Source organism: Strix aluco, chromosome 5, assembly GCF_031877795.1.
Source record: "Strix aluco isolate bStrAlu1 chromosome 5, bStrAlu1.hap1, whole genome shotgun sequence".
Classification (NCBI taxonomy): Eukaryota; Metazoa; Chordata; class Aves; order Strigiformes; family Strigidae; genus Strix; species Strix aluco.
The window spans coordinates 56,052,501-56,072,329 of record NC_133935.1 but is presented as its reverse complement, the minus strand read 5'-3'; the positions used below and the strand labels follow the sequence as shown (position 1 = coordinate 56,072,329).

At 40.6% G+C, this 19,829-nt stretch overlaps 1 protein-coding gene across 2 annotated transcripts in view; it reads left to right on the top strand.

Moving 5' to 3' along the window:
* The window catches only part of PDZRN4 (PDZ domain containing ring finger 4), a 265,494-nt gene that overhangs the window by 201,698 nt on the left and 43,967 nt on the right, over window positions 1–19,829 (top strand). For both annotated transcript variants that reach the window (XM_074825465.1, XM_074825466.1), the window contains one exon: window positions 19,071–19,324. In XM_074825465.1, coding sequence (XP_074681566.1) covers window positions 19,071–19,324 — 254 coding nt within the window. The remainder of the gene's footprint in view (window positions 1–19,070; window positions 19,325–19,829) is intronic.

Here is a 19,829-nt window from a genome sequence, read left to right as displayed (position 1 = left end):
ATGTGTGTTCCAGGGGGTTAGTTAGTGTATACAACAACATATATTGTAGCTTTTTCTCTTTATCCTGAGAACTTCTCCAGTCCATTCTTTTGACATGGAAGGGAATTTCTGAATGTGTCAAATGTCTTGGTTTAGTGGTTCAAAAGCCTTCCTCATGCCACATGACAAAGAACAGACTCCACACACAAACAGGCATATGCTACATGTCACAAATTAAAAGCAAACCACTGTAGTAGTGTCTTGACCTAGCTGTATCTGTGTGCTACAGCATGCAAGTTAGGTACACAGAGACCCCAGTTTTGTGGTTAACTCTGCCTGTATCTGCTCTGTTACTGAAGCCGACAGTCAGAAACTGGAGGGCAGAACTGTTGCTGGTGCCAGCAGTGTGCCAGCCTGCTGCAGAGGGAACTTGCCAGCGGCAGAGTTGGATGGAGCCGTGTGAAGCACTCCCAGCTGGGAGTTGTTCTTTGCAGCCATCATATTTTCCAGGAGCTGTACCTGCAAGCCATTTACATCTGTATCTGCCAACTGGTGTCCAGACCTTAAATGGAGTGCTTCAGATGTCAGATAGAATGGAAATGCAGATACTTTGGCACAAGAACTGTCCTATTTCTGCTAACACTCTTCTGTGATTCCCCTCTTGGAAACACATCCAATACCAGTCTTAAACATTGGCAACATTTGGAGATACATGAATGACAGTCAAATGAGAGTCATAACTTTCGCCTGTTATTGGTTTGTGCTGTTGCTGCAGCTTTTATCAGACTTCAACATCTGTCCTTATTACAATTTGCTTTGTGAGTGTGCTCTTTTTTGAGGTTCAGAAGTGCTTTGCAAACATGATCTCATCCGCACAGTGTTTCTGAGGTGTAGTGCGACGAGTGTGTACCATGCTTGGACGTGGTGCTCTGTGTATATGGCAAAACCAAATAATCTTACATTCTGTATAAAAAAAAAAAAAAAGAAAATCAGTAGTTTATTATTTAAGTCAGAGTAGAACTCTACTGTTTTACTTTCAGTGTAAAAACAGGCAGGGAAAAATTCAAAGTATAGTCAAGTGACTTAACTGTGCAAAGATGACAGGGTCAAGCCAGTGATAAAGGCAGACCTTGGACATTCTCAGTCCTGCACTGTCCAATTCACAGCTCTGCTTCCATTTTTTGTAACATAACTTTTAAATGAAAAAACACTCACTGTCTGAGTTCAAGAGCTGGTGCAATACATATCTCCATCACTGCTGTTCTGAGCTTCAGGATAAATACCTCACACCTTTACAGCCTCTTTCAAACCCAGCTCATTATGATCTTTTGTGTAAAACCTTCTAAATTCACAGATAATTGACCAGACGGACTCTGAGGGGCTTACAGCCAGCTATGTTAGCGAAGCTGCTTTAGGAAGTCCAAGTGCTGAGAAGCCTAATATATTATGGGAGAAAAATAAATGATTGCCCATGCACAGCAACAGCTATACTAAATGAAATACCTCAGCTGTTTTCTATTTTATTTTTTCAGAAAATACCCAAAGGCAATAATCCACTTTCTGGATTAACAGCCTGTAAAATATTACTCTAAAAAAAAAAAAAATCTTTGAGCTAACTTACAGCAACACAGAAAACATCAAGAAGCAGTGGAGTCTCCACTGTGTTGTACTTGTGTAACTTGAAACCATGCTGAGTGAACACTTTTTGCTGCTTTTATAAGACATAGGAAAAATAGTTTCTGTCCAAGACTATAAATCAGACCTCATCCTGGGAAATGTGTTTGCAACACCCTTGAATGCTGTTATCTATTAATAGAGATGTTCTCCCTAGATTACCAAAAGCCATAATAAAATATATTTATAATTTTTCAGCATTTAAAAAATCTGTTCTCCTCCTGTCTTCACCCATTTTATTTTAATGCCTGATTTTTTGTCTCTAAATTCTCCAAAACTCAGGTCATGCCATTTGGTAAATTAAAAGGATATTCACACATCATCCAACGTGCTGAAATTTATAACCAGCTCATTTCTCTAGACTCCCTGTTGTCATTGGAGGGAGGTGACCATTTCTAGAAGGTGATTCAGTTTACATCACTGACTCGCCCTCTCCTCCCATCTCTTGTCTTTGACTATGGAAGAAGAACAGTCAGTTAAATCAGATGTCTGCATTTGGTGGTCTTAATATCTTTTCCTGTGCTGTATATTTCAAATTAAAACTAACACATTTTTTCCTTCATAAATTACGTGAGTAATTGTAGCTGTGCAGTAGCTCAAGACCTGCATATTTTGGCTTGGCTAAGTATTTGCTACTATGCACCTAGATAATCCTACCTAACCTCTGTGTATGGAAAATCTATATTTCTATATTTCTCTGGGTTTTTTCCCATATTGCCCCAGTTTTTATGTCTTCTGGCATTTGCGAAGAGGCAGATGTACCACTGCTTCCTTTTTCTTCTAGGCACCTGTTTTGGATTTAAGTGTGAGTGGGTGAGATTGGTGTCCCAGATGGAAAGTCAACACAGTCAGCAGTTGGCTGGGTGAGCATTTTCTCTGGTTGCTCTGTAATTTGTTCTAGGTGATACCACCTAAGTTACCTGAAGGCTGATCTTCCCTAAAGCTTAGAAAAACTTCTGTTAGGTTGGTGAACTGCTAGCTTTCATCCATTGACCAGCAGCTGTTCCATGTCTTCAGATGAACACGCAGAAGATGAATGGTCAGAATAGGTAGCCATGGGTTTTTTGTGAAAGATGATACAAGGGGAATATAGATTTTTCTGCAGCTTGTGTCAGAGTTAATTGTAGAATCTGGTGAGCTGCTGAAGCATGTTACTGGCATTATTATGGATGAAACTGAGATGGAAGCAAATGGTAGAGATTTGCTTCTTATTCTCATGCTGTCAATGCTTTGTGATACCAAAGGATATCCAAAGTGTAGTCCTTGTGGATTTTATTATGGTGAAGCACAAGTCTCTCTATTTTTAATGTTGAGTGTGCTTAAATGGGAAACTCTTAAGAACTCTGAAATTCAGTTTGAATTTTCCTGATAGTTGCTGTGCCTCATGGAAGAACATTTAAGGGTTAATGTCCCAAATCTGAGGTCACTTGAGGCTTCTGAGGTGTATACCCTCCAAAAGGTAAATTTTCTTAAAACTGAAAGGTCACATTACATTTTTTTGTGTGTTCAGGAATCAGAGTTCAGTTTTTATTATGTTGCATATGCTTCATCCACTTGATGCCCCATCTTATGTAGGACATGCCTACTACTTGGTGGCAAAATTGGAAACAGCATAAACAGTTATTCTTGCAATAAAACATGAGCCTAATGTAGGTCTGCATCACAGAATGTGACATGTTTAGTAGTAAAGAGCAATTGCTGTCTTCCTCTTCAACCTGAAGACCTGGTTGGCTCTACTGTACACCGCCTGTACCTTGTATCCAGGTAGCTGCATGAAATACAAGCTATGGAGAGTAGTCATTTTATCACAGTCTAACCCCTTTGACGATTTTCTTCCTTTTGGGGAGATGCAATCTGCATCAAACAGAAAAGTTTAAAAACCTCTCAGAAGGATTTGCACAGGTATGTGTTTTGAGCGGAGGGGAAAGGCACCTGAAGAGTGAAGGAGTAGGACAGGGGATTTGAGTGGAACACGGGCAACATGGAAGGAGAAGGCAATTGCCTACAGGGTAAATAAACCTAACACTTTAATAAAGATAATTTCTGAAGCAGGGTTTTTCAGTGATCTGATTTTTAGCACAGTCCCCAGAAGTAGTTATACTGACATAACTGTGAGGCAAGGGACACCAATGTTGAGAGAAGTAGTAGCCAGGATGAATACGGAGATTTGTTAAACTAATTTAGCATGCAGGAGATGGTGAAATAAAATTGAATGCTGTACCTATGCTTAGGATCATTGTGGGATTTGCTAGCCTTCGAGTTCAGCATACACAGTGTGGAAGGTGTTAAAGTACATTTGAAGAAAAGGAAGTTTACACACAGGGGACGCAAAGGGTAAGTGGAGTATAATGAATCGCAGACTAAGCAGAGGTAGATGGTTACAAAGCCAGGCTAACGTGATAGACTTTTTGATTACCTTATCTTGACAAAGAGTATGTGGTAGGTCCTTTTTATCTGGACTTCAGATAAACAAAAGTATCTGGTGTGGTATTATAAGGGAAAATACCAGCTAAAGTGGAACAGAAGCAGTTAGATAAGTGGTCGTAAGGGGGATACAGAGTTGACTTTGGAGGACTATCTGTCTACATGTAGTGTTAAAAAGGAAAATGAAAGGCTGGAGAGAGGTTACTGCTGGAGCTCCAGAAGCATTTGTCTTTGCAGTATTAAAAACAAAAATCTTGTTTAATACTTTTATCAGTGACCTTTGCAGAAATATCAGCAAACTTCACCTGCCAATTCCTAATGACATGTCTGATGTCCTATAAAATACCAATGGCTTCAGCAAGACCTGGAACCCTAGGGGTGAAAGGAGGGAAGAAGGCTAAATATTGAGGCAAGAAGGTGGAGGAAAAAAAGAGAAACACTGTAATGAATCATGGTTTAGGAAAAGTACAGTAATCAGAATGTAGTAAGAAGAGAGCCAGAGACTGAGACTAGATCTCTTATTTCTCTCATTTGCTCTGCTCCAGGGAGATTTCCAAACATAGCTGTTATACCCATTTGACTGAGACAGAGAGAGCATTTCAGAAGAGTTTGCCTTCACCTACCCACACTAGCTCCTTAACTTCAGCCCTATTTAATAGCTGGTTAGATGATACTTAATTACTTCAAATTTTAGCTTCAGAAAGCAGTGTGTAATTTCTTGGGTTCCAAAATGTCCAGTAACGTGATGGAAGGACTCCCTTGCAGAGTGAAAGACATGATTTCATACTCAATTATGCTGAGTTCAGCTTTCCCAATTTCTAGGCAAACAGGTTATTCGTTAGACTACAGTGTCAATATGCAGCTGTTACTGCCCCCAATCCTTACTGTCCTCATTTTTTAAGGGAAGGGGAAAGTCTTGTGTTCCGTTGATTTCCTAACTTTTAAAGAAGTCTGTCTGCCTATCCTGGGCCTGGAGTAAAAGGGAAGACCTGGTAGGGAGAAATGTCTGCTTAACTGCAAGGCTTCGATGGAAGCTCCAGAAGTGCCTTTTGAGTTTGCTTCCAGCCTGTTGTGCATGATGGCTCTTCGCTTGCCCCATAGACCACATGCATCTCCTGCCTGACAACCTTTGAGGGGCTCTGTGCCTCCTCCTACCCAAACAACACAGGGTGAAATGAGGATACTGAATCCCTTTTGGTACTCATGCACCTCATCTGCTGATCACTTATGAGGATGTCAGATGGGATAGCATTGCCCTCTCTGAGATCACAGTATCACAAGCTGCTCCAAGTAATCCCTCTCTCGCTCGATAGAGCTGTGTGACTTACTGGATGTGATGGCTTGCCTGCAGCTTGTTTCCACTGACTGTGGCAGGCATCAGGGGGAAGCTGGAGATTAAGATTGCATGGCTGGGTACCTGACCTCGCCATTTCTGGGTTTTCCTAAGGCTGAGTTTTGGACAGGGAGGTGAGGAAAAAAGTGCGTATTCTGGATATGTGTAAGATAGCACTGGCTACCTTAACTGTGATGACTGAGCATGATGGTATTTCCATTTGGTAATAATGAAAGCACTCGAGGCCAGTATGCAAGTTCTTTCCCACAAAAATCTTCTTCTCTGAGAATCTCCATTAAGAGTAGATTTGTCTCCTATGTATGTAAATACTGAATTTCCACAGAATTTGAAACCTGCAGTCCCTTTTCTCAGACTTTTTGCTTGCTGTCTAACAGAATATGAGTAATTAACTGCAACGTAGTCACAGTGAGAAACAAAACCATGAATATTAACTTGGCAGGTTTCTTTTTAAATTGTCTGCCTGCAAAACTACCTGTGCCATTCCTGGCTGGAATCTCACACAGTATTTCTTGTCTTTTGTACTAACAGTAATCAAAAAATTTTCTTTATCCTGACATCTTGGAGGCTGACCTGAAACACAGCGGACAAAATGTTTTATGCTTTGGGAAAAAGAACGGTGCTACAAGGGTTGGAGACCTGCAGTTGGGTGGTTCACTCTCCGATGTGGAAGCTGGCCAAATTTCCCTAGTGGCCTGGCCTTTCTGTCATGGTTCCATGTCACCAACTGAGCCCAACAAGTGTCAAGACAAATTCAAAGAGCAGAATTGATTGCTGGGAATGATTTATGCCTGTCTGCCTCTCCTCGGGTGGGGAAGGTTTGCTTAAATTTTGCCCTGCCATTTTGAACTGGTGTCAGACATTTCTTAATTTATTGGAAGTCTCTGCTTTTCAGCTGCGGTTCTTTTCACCAATAACTTTATGCTATGACATTTTACTTGGCTAGCTTGTAAAGCCAGCTTACCATGAAAGTTTAAAGGAACCAGGCTTTCTTAAAGAATGTATCAGCAGTAACATGAAAGCTACTCCCTAGTAAGTCCTACATGACGTGGATTTTGAAACAGGAGCCTATTTGATTTTAAATTTAAGGGGAAAAATATGCTTTTCTCCAACTGACCCTTTCTAAAATATAACCTTTTCAAACAAGCCAAGAAGAAACCCTTGAATCCAAGTCCATCTAAGCTGTAAGAACATCTAGAATTAGGACTTGGTTGAAATATGCACTTCGCTGCAATATATCCATCCAGTTGCAAGCCTATGTTGCTTCTCCCTGTCTGCCTCCTATTTAAAGTACAAATAAAAATTTTACAAGCTGTGGTGTTGCAACATTATATTTTGGTTTCTGTGAGTATAGAATAGAGTATTTTAGAATAGCAGAGAATAGAATAGAATATTTACAGTTGGAAGGTACCTACAACAATAATTTAGTCCAATTGCCTGACCAATTCAGGGCTGACCAAAAGTTAAAGCATGTTATTAAGGGCATTGTCCAAATGCCTCTTAAACACTGACAGGCTTGTGGCATCAACCACCTCTCTAGGAAGCCTGTTCCAATGTTTGACCACCCTATCAGTAAAGAAATGTTTCCTAATATCCACTCTAAACCTCCCCTGGTGCAGCTTTGAACCATTCCCCCATGTCCTATCACTGGATACCAGGGGGAAGAGATCAGCACCTCCCTCTGCACTTCCCTCCTTAGGAAGCTGTAGAGAGCAATGAAGTGGTCCCTCAGCCTCCTTTTGTCCAAACTAGAGAAACCTAAAGTCCTCAGCTTCTCCTCATAGGACATGCCTTCCAGCCCTTTCGTGAGTTTTGATGCCCTCCTGTGGACACATTCAAGAACCTTCACATCCTTCTTAAATTGCTGGGCCCAGAACTGCACACAGCACCCAAGGTGAGGCAGCACCAATGCTGAATACAGTGGGATAATCACCAATTTTGCCTGGCTGGTTATGCTGTGTTTGATGCACCCCAGGATGCAGTTTGCCCTCCTGGCTGCCAGGGCACTCTGCTGGCTCATATGGAACCTCTGTCAACCAGCACCCCCAGATCCCTTTCTGCAGAGCTGCTCTTCAACCACTCCTCTCCCAGTTTATACTTGTGCCCAGTGTAGAAATTTTACATTTTGCCACATGTTCTTGCCTCTTGCTGAAGAAGGTTGCAGAAGTTAGTATAAATAAACACTGCAAGGCAGAAGTCACAGTAAGATGACATCTTAAAATCTGTCTGTGGGCTTTAGTTAAGAAGTTCAGTTGAGAAGTGTTACCTTTCAGTGTTGCTGATTTTGGTGAAATGACTTCACTTCTTCAGGAACTTCATTTTTACAAACACTATGCTGGTTTTGAAGGTTATTAAAAGCATTTCTAGATAGTCAGCTGTTAATCATTCTTTTATAAGCACATACAGAACTTATATCTACCTTTAAAAAATAATCCTATGTCTATAATTTGTATATTGCCAGCAGGAATTTATGTCCACTTAACACTTTTAATATATAATCAAGTGCCTTATTTCTTCTTTTACTGGTATCTACCTTTTTCTTTTTTGAACTGTCATAGAAATTTAAAAAAGAAAAACACATTTTTAAAAGAAAAATTTTTAAAAGAAAACCTCATTTTTATTCCTGAGACAAAACAAATATTACATTGTCTTTGTCTTGATATCCCACAGTGCCATGGTTACAGTATTTTCATTGTCTAGGCCATAAACTTTATTTTCAAGCGTGACTATCTTAATTCATGTCCCCTTACAATTCATCACCTAAATTCTCAGCACAGATGCGTAATCATTATTTTTACTGCGGCAATATCTAGAAGGCCCTACTTACTTTGGGGCTCTGTGGTGTTTGATACGCTATAACCAAAAAGACACAGTCTTTTCACTCTGGCATTTTTTTCTAAATACCTAAGTGTAGGAAGTATAAAGTGTGGATTGCAGTATTTTCTTCAGTGTTTTAATCCAACTGTTCATGTTGCTTTTACATAAGATAATCAACAGCCTGTCAGATAATCTCATTAGATATTAAAGGATAACTCTGTTGCTTTGAACAGAAAGAATTACTCTGTTCCTGATGTTAAAAGATCTTTTCTGCTTTGTATGCTAAACTGCACCATCTGATGTCAGTGCACGGCAATTGAAAGCAGCAAGAACTGCCCATACGTGTCCAAAACCCAGATTTTTATCTGAACAGTTAACACAAAGATTCTTCAAAATCTGTTTGGATTTCAATGATATTTGTAGTATTTCAAGGCAATGGTACAAATCTGATTCATGCAGCATATTCAGTGGCCAGTCAACTGCACAGCCTTGGCTACCAGCTGTGTGTAAGCTCCCTGCCATATGTTTTCAGCCATTTGGTCCTTAACAGCCTTGCCATGCCTTGGAGAGCTGGAACAGCAGCTCTGACAGAGTCTTGCCGTACACCCGGAATTGCCTGGGAAAAGGAAACTGATGAGCGTTGTGTGAATTTTCTCAGTAATTGCCCTTTGCTGATTTTTTGAGAGTCCATTGCGGAAACAAGCCAGCTAATTCATTCTCTCCTGAAGCCATTATGGAGGGGCTTCACGTGTAGACTTCATGCAGGGGAAGATTCCCTTTGCAGGTGTTAGGCACTAAAGCTGTTAGCCACTAGGAGTGGCTGCTGCTGCTGACACTGCAGAGACCAAACCCAAGAAGATAAAGGAAGTCAAAGGAGCAAGAGAAAGATAAGGGAAGGAAGCCAAAGAGGCAAATGGAATAAAACAGAGGAAGGAAGTGGTGAAGGAAGGCAGAGATATGGAGAGAGGAAGGAGAGAGACACTCCAGAACGAAAAACAGACATAGAAATGCTGGGACAGAAATAGCAGCTGTAATTGATTTTTAGCCAGGAAGGAGCTGCAGCTCTTACTACTGAAGATGTGTACACAGCCATGATGCTGTATAAATATGATAGAATTAAGCTGGTCCTAATATTCACATCCCTTACCATTCTTCCTGCTAAGAAGGAATGTGGCAGTTAAACTTTAGAAACTCAGCTTCAAATATTTCTGTCAGTGCAGTAAGCCATCACTCAGTAGAAAAATAAAGTAATCCTACTTGACTAAATAGTCTTCAAAGGATGATCGAAGTAGGAGAGAGAGAAGCAAAAGGGAAGAAATAAACACAAATATGTTTCATAAGATCCCTTTTCTATGCATCTACATGTAGTTTCTTTTGTGTTCATTGTGTGTAACTAAAATGTGTACAAGCATGCTATCACTAATATTCCCTACTCTCTTGATGTTCAAATAAAAACTGTTGCTAAGATTTCCTAAAAGCTACTGGGAACTTTGTGGTACTAAAGCATTTGATGGACTTTTGAATGGCAGGTAAGGCCCCATCACTTGCTTGGTTTTACCAAATGAGCGGTTCCTCTGAATTCACATCTTTGAAAAAGAGATCAAGGAAGTTGCCATATGCCATGTTCCAGAGACAGAATGAAGTTAAACTTCACTGTAATCTATTGCTGTGTCAGCCCCTATGGCTGAGTGAATCTAAATACATGTGAGTTTGTCAGAAGTATTTTTAAATATTTAGTCCTGTAGAAAGTTGGAAGGCATTTTTGCAAATACTATTATGCCCCAAAAAATTGCCAGTATGCTTTTTGTGGAGGAAAGCCATAAAAATCAGTGGAGAACAACAGTGTCAAATTAGTGTTGAGGCAGCATGAAAGAAGAATAGAAAAATAATGGAAGTTTTATTTTAAGAGAGGAAGAGCCTTTTCATTCAAGATGACAATTAAAACAGATACACAGTGAGAAACACATGTTAAAGTAGAGAAAATCTATTGTACATCCATTAAAGAAAAGCAAGTGTAAGATGCTGGGGAGCACTCTGACCTTAGCACTTCATGTGTTGGCACCCCAGCAGGACACTGGCTTGGGTTAGACGTGTGGCAGCACCTGGGACTGGCCAGGGTTTCAGTTGGGGATGAGACCAGTCTCAGTGCTCTGACGTTGGGTTTAACATTGCTGCTGTTTTGCAGTGTGGAATGCTGGCACATGGAGCACCCTCTTGGCCAAGGCAAAACTCTACTTACCAGAGAGGCTGAAGGCAATGTGCTGTTGGCTGCTCTTCTCTGCAGCTTTGTAAGAGCCAGCCCAGTGTGCTGGTGCTTGCTGGTGGACGTGCTGGCAGAAATGTGCTCCCTTGCTGGGGCAAGGGTTGCTGTGCACAGGGGAAGCAGGCTCCTAGCGCTGGCACCGCAGTTGGGAGTAGGGCAGTGAGACCCAGCCAGCTGCCTGCACTGCCACAGCCATCTGTCCTGCTCCTGCACAGCTGGAGCAGGCAGGAGTTAGTTCTCAGCTCTGGGAGAGCTCTAACTCTTGCTATGCTACCTTAAATTGAATTTTAAAATAAAATATAAAATCTGCCTTGTGCCTAACTACATGCCTTAAATGGGGAATTTTAATAATGTGCCAACAGCAGCAGTTTGGAGTATCTTACTGAGGAAAAGGTCACTGTGCCCATAAGTTATCCTAGCATTTGATCAGTGGACTCTTTTCCAGAGACTTTAAGTCTCATTATTCACTGCTTATAAAGTCACTCAAGATATAAAAAGTCTTTTTATTGTAATGAAAGAACTCCCACAATTAGCCAGAAGGCAGCCATCTATCTTTTTAAACTACTCAGTTCGGAGGAGACCAGGAGTTTCAGGTGTTTGTATGTGGATGAATTGGTATGACAGTGATAAGTGTAACATTCATGCGGGGATGCCAGCTGTGGCTGAGTCCATGGAAGGCTGGGGTTTTTTTAGAGGTGAAAGAGAGTGTAGTGAAATGTAGAATATGTTTCCCTGAAAAGGAGAAAAGTGACTACACGTTATTTACAGAGTCTTGAAATCTGCCATTCAGCATCTTCCATTATTCTTTGGGAATTGCAGATGAATAAAAAATGTCATTAATTTGATCTCCTAAAACTTTAATGGCAACTACCTTTTGAAGTGCCTCTTCCCTGGAACAGAAATTGGAGTGAGCTTGTCGTAGAGCAGAGACACTGTGAAGTTCACAGGAGAATACAGCATTCAGTGCATGGGCTGAAATTCAGTGCAGGAGATAAAAATGATTTGTTCTGAGCACACACACTAGCCTTTGATTGTATTTTTCCCCACCATCAAAGAGTTGCTGTGTGTGGTAGATCTCATGAGAGATTTATATAATGTCCTATCCACAAATAGAAAAAGTTTGCGATGATTAATGTAATAAATGGTGGTCTAATTATATCAAGAAGTAACTCAACGTATTTTATGCATGCCACAGCTAGTTTAGTCTTTATTGCCCTCAGGCAGAATCCTAATATCATCAGAAAAACTGTTTGTCAATATTAAAAGCAATTTACATAGTAAATACACTCCAGCCTTGTTACATCACCATCTGGGTTAGCTGAGCATTTGTGTTGGTACCAGGAGGTGCTGGCGAAGGCAGACCTCATGAGTGTTCAGACTGTCCAGCTGTCACCATGGGAAAATGACAAGTGCCAGTGTTCCCACCCTGCAGGAAGGGGACAAGTTCAGTGAGAGGGCAGCAGCAGGTCTTCGTGGAGAAGGGTTTTAGAAAGGAAAGATGGAGGGTGCTGGAATCAGCAAGTATGAGAGAAGGGAAACCCCTGGGGAGCAAAGAAGGGTCGCACTGAAAGAAAAAGGCAGTGAGAAGAGCAGACAGCCTAAGAGAGAGGAGAGAAGAGAGAGACCAGAGATAGCAAAGCAAGGGAGAGGAGAATGAGACTGGGAATACCAGCTGGAAAAGGATGCAAGAAAAATGGCCATAGCAACTAGCATCAGGTCTGCCAGGCAGTTTGAGGGAGTCAGAAAAGGGAGAATAACAACTGCTCCCAAATGTATGTCTACCAGCACCTGCCTCCAGGCAGCTCACTGCAAAACTAATGCAGTGATTCTTAAATTTAATTTGGTGTTTTCATTTCACTCACAAACCAAGAGAATTGCGGATAACACAAACCAAGAGAATTGCAGATAATAGTACATTCTTTCTTTCAAAACTCAAGTGAATCTTTTCTGAGCTGTTGCTGTGCTTTCCAAGCTCAGCTTTCTGAGCTGTTGTGATGTTGTTGAACATCAGCAATAAAGGACTTGAAAGGATCTTTGTGAGATGTGCATTGCTGTAAGACACAGTGAGGAGGTGGAGGGGGTATTCTCCAGTTACGCAGACACCCAAGCCTTATCTTATGAAACACAGGAATTCAGGTCGCATTTTGGCCACAGATTAAAACTGCTAAATCAGCAGTGCTTTTAAACTTGTTGGAGCAGGCATAGTTATCCTGGAGGTGTGAACTGTAGCATCCAAGTGTTTTTCTGAAATATGTCCCAAGGTGAGGGCCCAGATCCACAGAGACTTTAGGCATGGAAATGTCAGATGTCTCCCAGGGTGGACTTTTCCATACACTGTTAGAGGAGATTGAAATGCCCTAAGGCATTTGTGGTGAATGATAGTTGTGTCCAACCTAGCCAGCTGGAAGCAGGCTGTAGGCGTGCATCTAAAACACCATCATTTTCCTATATTGAATACCTTAAATACAATTAGGCAGTCAATAAATTTGGGATTTAAAACTCCAAACCTCCTCCTAAAGGGGGAGTGGGGGATATTCAGTGATTTCTTTGCTTACAATGGTCTTGACTTTTCTTTTAAAACATAGGGCACAATTCTCCCCACAAAGTTTTGGGAAATTCTTTTTGTAGCACCAGTTTTGTTTTAGTTAGAGATGACTGGGTAGAGAAGGCAAAATAATGGAGAAAAAGATACTAAATTAGAGTTTGTTGGAGAACCAAAGTTGCACAAACACTTCTGCATTAGTTACCTTGCTCGCTAGTTTGCTGTAGTTTACTGCAGTTGTGATGAGAACTATTTCTCCATTCCCTGTACATCTACCTGGGGCATTTTTTCAAATCCAGTTTAAAAATCTTTTCAGTTCCCTAGGATAGCTTGTTAGAAAATACTTCCACGCAGTGTCCAGCTCTCAACTGGGGCCTTTTGAGGATACATCATGTCCTTCTTAGGGAGAAGTTGCAGCTGTCAGGCCTGCCCACAGATGCACTGATCACGGTGGACAACTCTGGCAAAATGAAGCACCGTCTTGAGGTCAGTTGAAAGAAGGGTGCTTTTTTCTGACAGCTGCTGTTGAGATAATAAAAATTTCCAAGAAGTCACTGAGTTGCCTCCCTCTGGAAGGAAGCCTTGCAGAGTGGAAATAGTGTATTTCTATGTTTTCCCACTTTTTGTAGCATTTATTTAGTCTTGCTTAGATTAAGGGTTAGCCATAGGCAGTTCAGCCACAGTACATTTCTGTTAAATACCGGGAACTGGAAGTGGTTCTGGTTACACATAGGAAGATGAACCGACGGCTGTGGTACTGGGTATTGCCTGGGTCTATTCAGTATTGTTGAACCAGCTACACAAACAGGACAAACCTCAGCTCTACAGGTAATGGAGATGTGATTCTCATTACAAGTCTGTGGTTGAGCCTGAGGGAAGCAGCCAGAGCCTGCGTGTTCAGCAGCTTGTGTAGCTTTTAGGAAGGATGACAAGATTTCGTGGTGAGGGCAACAAAAGATCAAATAGGAACAAGCATTGCTTAACTCATCTGGCTAAGGAAGAGAAAGTGTCATTAACCAGCATAATAAAAGTTGTCCCTTTACTGAACTTATGTGAACCCTGACTGAGATAGTGGTATTGGATGATGGCTGAATTTGCTACCTTTCAGATTAACTTGCTGAAGAAATGCAGGTTGGTACTGAACTGTAACCTAAAAGGTCAGCGTGTCGAATGCCCTTTCTGTAGATGAGCTATCACATTTGTGTTAGCAGAAGAGTTGCAGTGTCCCCTCCAGCACACGTGCCACTGGTAGCTCATATGTCCTGTGTCCCCCTGTCCTGCCCAGAGAGCCTCACAGCTGGTGGCCCTCAGCGGTAGATGTTTTCTGGAGTCTGTATGTGCTGAAAGCTGAAAGTCTGGGAGAAAGGTGGTATGCATTTGTTCTTTTTCTGTGGCTTGCAGTTAGGAAGGGCTCAAATTCCTGTGCTAAAGAAGGACTGGTCAAACTGAGGGACAGCATTCGATCCTTTGTGCCAGTTTGCAATCCAAAGATGCACCCAGGGTGCGTGGTAGCCTGGATGTATTTAGGGCAAGGGATTGGAGGTGAAGAGATGACTGTGATGAGAGCAGATTTAGCACCTGTCAGGTTAGAGGCATCTTCTGCCTGGGTGTTGAAATCTCCTAAGACAGTGAGCCTTGTGTGAACTCCAGTATCACGTCAGACAGCATCTCTGTCATTTCGCTGGGATACCCTTATGTCTGGACGTCTCTGCTCTAGCAGAATGCTCTGGTTATTCTTCCCTTTGCCTTTACTGATTAAATGGAGGGTCTCCAAGGATTTTACTTCAGCAGAGTTGATCTGAAATTTCAACTTGCATATGCTGTGTATTTGCTGAGGTTATCTCATGAGCTCCTAATGTGACACCTTTCTTAATGGTTGCATTCACATGACTACATATCTTTTTTCCTTTTTTCCCCTTTCTTCTTTTTTCCTTTTTCTCTTAATGTGGAGGAAGTAAAGACTACAGGAAACATATCAATATTTCTGGCCCTCTTGATTCAAAAACTCTGGCCAGTGTTAAAAGAAATCTTCAAGAGCAGAAAAGTGTTAGAAGACAAGGCTATTTCATTTCTCAGTCACAGGCACTTAAATCCTGGAAGCAGTCTTCACTGAAGAACTGATTTTTCTTTTTTTTTTTTTTTTTAGATCTCAAAGCACAAGGGTAACATAACAACCATTTGCCTACAATTTTTTTATAGTCACTGTTTTGTTATTTAGTCCTGTTCCTCCTTCCTTCTCTGCTGTCCACCTCTGTGTGAGTGGGAATAAGCCTATGCACAGTGGTGCTGGCATTAGAAGTGGCAGTTGGCCAATGTCAGTTGATTTGTGCATGAAAGACAAAGCCCGTTTGCTTGTTTATTTTCTGACGCTGATGAAGTTTTGCATGTAGCTGGATTCAGAGCAAGAATCCAAAGGGGATGGCCAGGATCCAGGCAGTGGCCACCAGTCACTCTGGGGGAGATGTTGACAAGTGGCCCAGACTTTGCAGTGTGTCCAAAAGCTGGGGGAAGAGTGTTCATTAAACAGAAGCTTGATCAAACAGGGCAGGAGGATGGTTTACATGAGAAAAGATATATTCTTTATTTAACATTCACAACTTGCTTGTGGATTAATTAGCCCATCTGCTACAACAAATGTATTCCCATGTCTTTGTGTTGACTGTTAAAAGTGACTGATTTCTCTATCCACTTAAAATAGTACCCTGGATTCCACTGAAAGTAACCTTTCTGAGGCAAGGAATTTATTTAATCATCCACTAAGAACCTGTAAGTGGCTTGCTGTAAATAAGGGCTCAGCTGTCTACAGCTCCCAGGATAACTATATGTGAGTGTTAAGTTGGGGGATAATGCAGGAGACAGAAAACCCTTAAAGAAGCCATGTGAAGGGAGCTTCCAACCCCATCTGTAGTATTGGCTTTAGTTTTTAAAATAAATTCTCTCTTCCCATCCCCAAGTGGGCAGGACAGCTGCCAGCATAGAGTAATTCAGCTATAGATTTTCTTCTGAGAAAGTCAGCATTCATAAATTAGGCGACCTTTATGCAGATCGACAAAGTGTGTTGATGAACTTCAAGTGACAATTTAAACAAGTATTGGGTGTCCAAAGTGCTTGTATTTCATAAGAAACCAACATAAAGGATGGAATGTTTTTAAAGTCTTTAAATTAAATAGACATTTAAATGAAAACGGAGGTCAGCCATAGGTTCCCAGAATGAATGAAAACGTGTATCTTTTGTGATTTTTCACACTCATGTGACTTTAAAATATTATTACTCTTCAGAAATAAAATTTGCATGTAAATGGCATTGTTGTGAATTTATGTCTGTTTCCTCAGAAAAAGTGATAAGTATTAACTGATGTGAATAAACAGAGCTTCTGGTTTTCAAAAAAAAATCTATTAATATATTTTGTATGCTATCCAAATATCTTTTTGCTTTGCTGATGAAGATATGTGATAAAATGGTCAGTTTGTACCAAAAACCATGTAGTTTAGATGGGATACAAAGGATTGTGTGTTTTATACTTGATTAGGGGAAAAAATTTGTACAGTGCTATGTGGTATTTATTCCCAAGCATTTGCTTTTAGGAGAAAAACTGTATAGTTATTTAAAACTTTAAAAGTATTAAAAGGAATTTGGGAGGCAGAAAAGTAATTTTTCTTGTGCTAGGGCCTTAGGAATAAGAGTTACTCGGGACCTATAGGACACCCTTGTTACAAAAACTGCAGAAACTCTGGAAAGTTGTGTCATTGATAGGATCTGAGTTAGAAGCAAGAATGAAGCAGAGGCTGGAACTGAAGTGTGACTAGAAGACCCAGGCTTGAAGCTTTATCTCTAATTGCCTCTGTTAGATGGGGCTGAGTCGGAACACCCTGGCAGTGTAACTTGTGCTCTTGAAGAGGCTTTGCAGAAGCTCACTCCTCAGGGAAATTTATTTTCTTCTAACATAACCTGTTCCTTGACTGTTCTGGTCCTTCCTCTTATATACCACTGATATTTTTCCAGGTAACTTACATTAATGTAACACAAGGTTATAATGTGATGGATGATAATTTAAACAATAAAATCTTAACATAAAATCTTAACATTTTTGGCTTCAGTCATCAGAGAAACCATACATATGCATTAAACTTAGGTGACCAACCTAGCTGCTGTTCATATTACTTGATCAGATCACAGTCTGGGCTGTGATGGTATGGTACTTCTGGGGATCCCAGGCATTCAGCACAGAGAGTTTTGAGCTTTTTTATGTATAGAAATCTGTTCAGATAATTTCTAGCCTTCTTATCACCACATACAGCATCAGGGCTAGCTAGAAAGATCAATTGACCTTTGTACTGGTGACTGTGGCTATTTTGCATGTCCTTGTGAGTAGTGTGGCTGTGAAGGTGTCGCTTCTTTGAAAGTTGTGTCAGAGGAAATCTGGTTCTACCTTGTACTTGAGCACATACTCTGGAAATGTTTTGAGTTGATACATACATGTAATTAATGGTCAACAGTATTATAGCCAACCACATAATAGACAGGACTATGATTACACATGTTGCCTCAAATATGACATTTTTAATTGCAAATGCTTCTCCTGACAGGCTTAAAAATGTTACTGAAGGCTCTTTTGAGTTTGCTGGCATTGTTCTTGTTCACATATTTTTCCTTTTTGACAAGAAAGTTCCAAGAATTTCTTGAATGAAAGTGATGTGGCAAAGAAATTTTGGTTTCAACCAATATTTGCAGGCACTGGGGACAAGTCAGTTATGGGGTCCTTCCCATTTCTGGGGAGGGTTTAGACTTAATTCATTAAGCAGAAGTTTTATGACTTCATTGTCTGTACCACAGTTAATTTGGGCATGAACTTGCAGTAGAATCCTATTTCTGATTTGCTGCCCGTGCAGAGATTTTCCCAGGGATATAAATTTTAATTAGGTTTTGATACCCTTCAGATATTGACATTTCTTACTATAAAACCCTGCTTTTCTACCCCAGCACAGGATCCTCTCTCATCTCCACAGTAGCTCGAAACAGTAAGGTCCTGTGGAGCAGTCAACAGCAGTCCCATTGCTCTGGAAACAGCAGAATGGTATTTTCTATATAAAGATGTTTCTATATAAAGATGTTGTCCAAGGGCTTAGCTACTGACTGCCATTGACAAATTTGCCCTCGCATTTTGTAGTGGGCTAATACTTGGGAATTTTGCCCTAAACACCTGAATTCATATGAATTTAGCATCACCCAGCCTTGCAGTTACCTTTTTTAATACCCTAAGGCCTCATCTAGACTGGGAAGAATTTGCTGCTTTGCCTGTAGCAGAGAGAAACCTTTTAGTTTTTTATTTTTTTAGTCTTTTTAGTTTTGCCAAGCCGTGCTGCATTTGCAGCATAATTTTCTCTGGTTTATTATTCATCTGTTTGTAGAAAATTATTTCTTCAGTTTGTTTGATTTAGATTTCTCTTTCCTTAAAAGAGCAGCAGCTGACTGTGTTAGTCAAATCTATCTTTGGTCTTAATGATGGTATAATGGCCACAGCAGATAAGTGACAAAACATTGAAAATTGGCCTGGTTTCTTTTTAGACATCAGAGACATGTTTATTGACATCTGCATTAATAATAATGGTGTGCCAGAAATCCTTTAAAACAGTTGCATGCCACAGACAATGCTGAAATTGAAAATTAAAGCACCCCTTCTTTTTTATTTGTATTTTATGAGGTGAGTAAAATAGCGTGAGAGAAATAAATGTCCTTTTAAAGTAGTTTTTAAAAGTTTCTTTGCTGTGTTCATGTACCATTGGGGCAGTTATGAAAGAGTTCAAACTATTTCTAATTTCTAGCAAAGATTAAAGAATTTATGTCTCCTCCCAGCTCTATCTTCCCTCTTGCATGGATGCCAAAGTATAGTCCAGTCAATGTCAGCACGTGGTCTGATGTACTGCACAAATAATTCAGCCCCCTATATTTCACACCCATATTTTTATGTTGCCTTTTCTCTTGTGAGTAACCTTTGGTATATTTTTCTGGTTTTCTCTAGGTCAATGGGAAGGACCTCTCCAAAGCCACTCACGAAGAGGCAGTGGAAGCTTTTCGCAATGCCAAGGAGCCAATTGTAGTTCAGGTTTTACGACGAGCCCCAATTAGCAAAGCTCATGGTAGCTCTCAGGATGTTTGGCTCGTGGATGCCAGCACTCAGACTGACATCACTTTTGAGCACATTATGGCTCTGGCCAAACTAAGGCCTTCCACACCACCAGTTCCTGATATCTGCCCTTTTCTACTTTCAGACAGGTGCGGTTTATCTTCTCTTGCTGTTTACTTGTGGGATTGAGGCATTGCAGTGTTAGGCTTGTAGCCTTCTCTTGAAAAAAGTGTCAGGAACACTTTAAATAAATTATAAATGTTGTTGGTAACCACTGTCCCATTCAGGCTTCAATAACAGTTTTTCCAAACTCTACTCATGGTTTAGAGCTACAGGAAGGAATCTTGGCCATGTTTACTTTGTGTTCATATGTTTGTTCATCCAAAGCTAAGCCCTAGTCACGAAGAAAAACACTTCTGTGTGCCAAAGTACCAGAAAGGCTTCCTCAAACCTAGAAAGAGCTGTCTTGTTGCTTTTTGTTCTTCCAAATTTCTTACCAAAAAATCAAGGAAACAAATTATTTCATTTATAGGTCCCCTTATCAAAGCAAAACAATTCAAAAAATACAGAGATCAAAAGTACAATTTCGCCTGTCATATGGCAGATGATATGAATTAAATTATCCCTCAGTCAAATTCTTTAATACTGAATTGA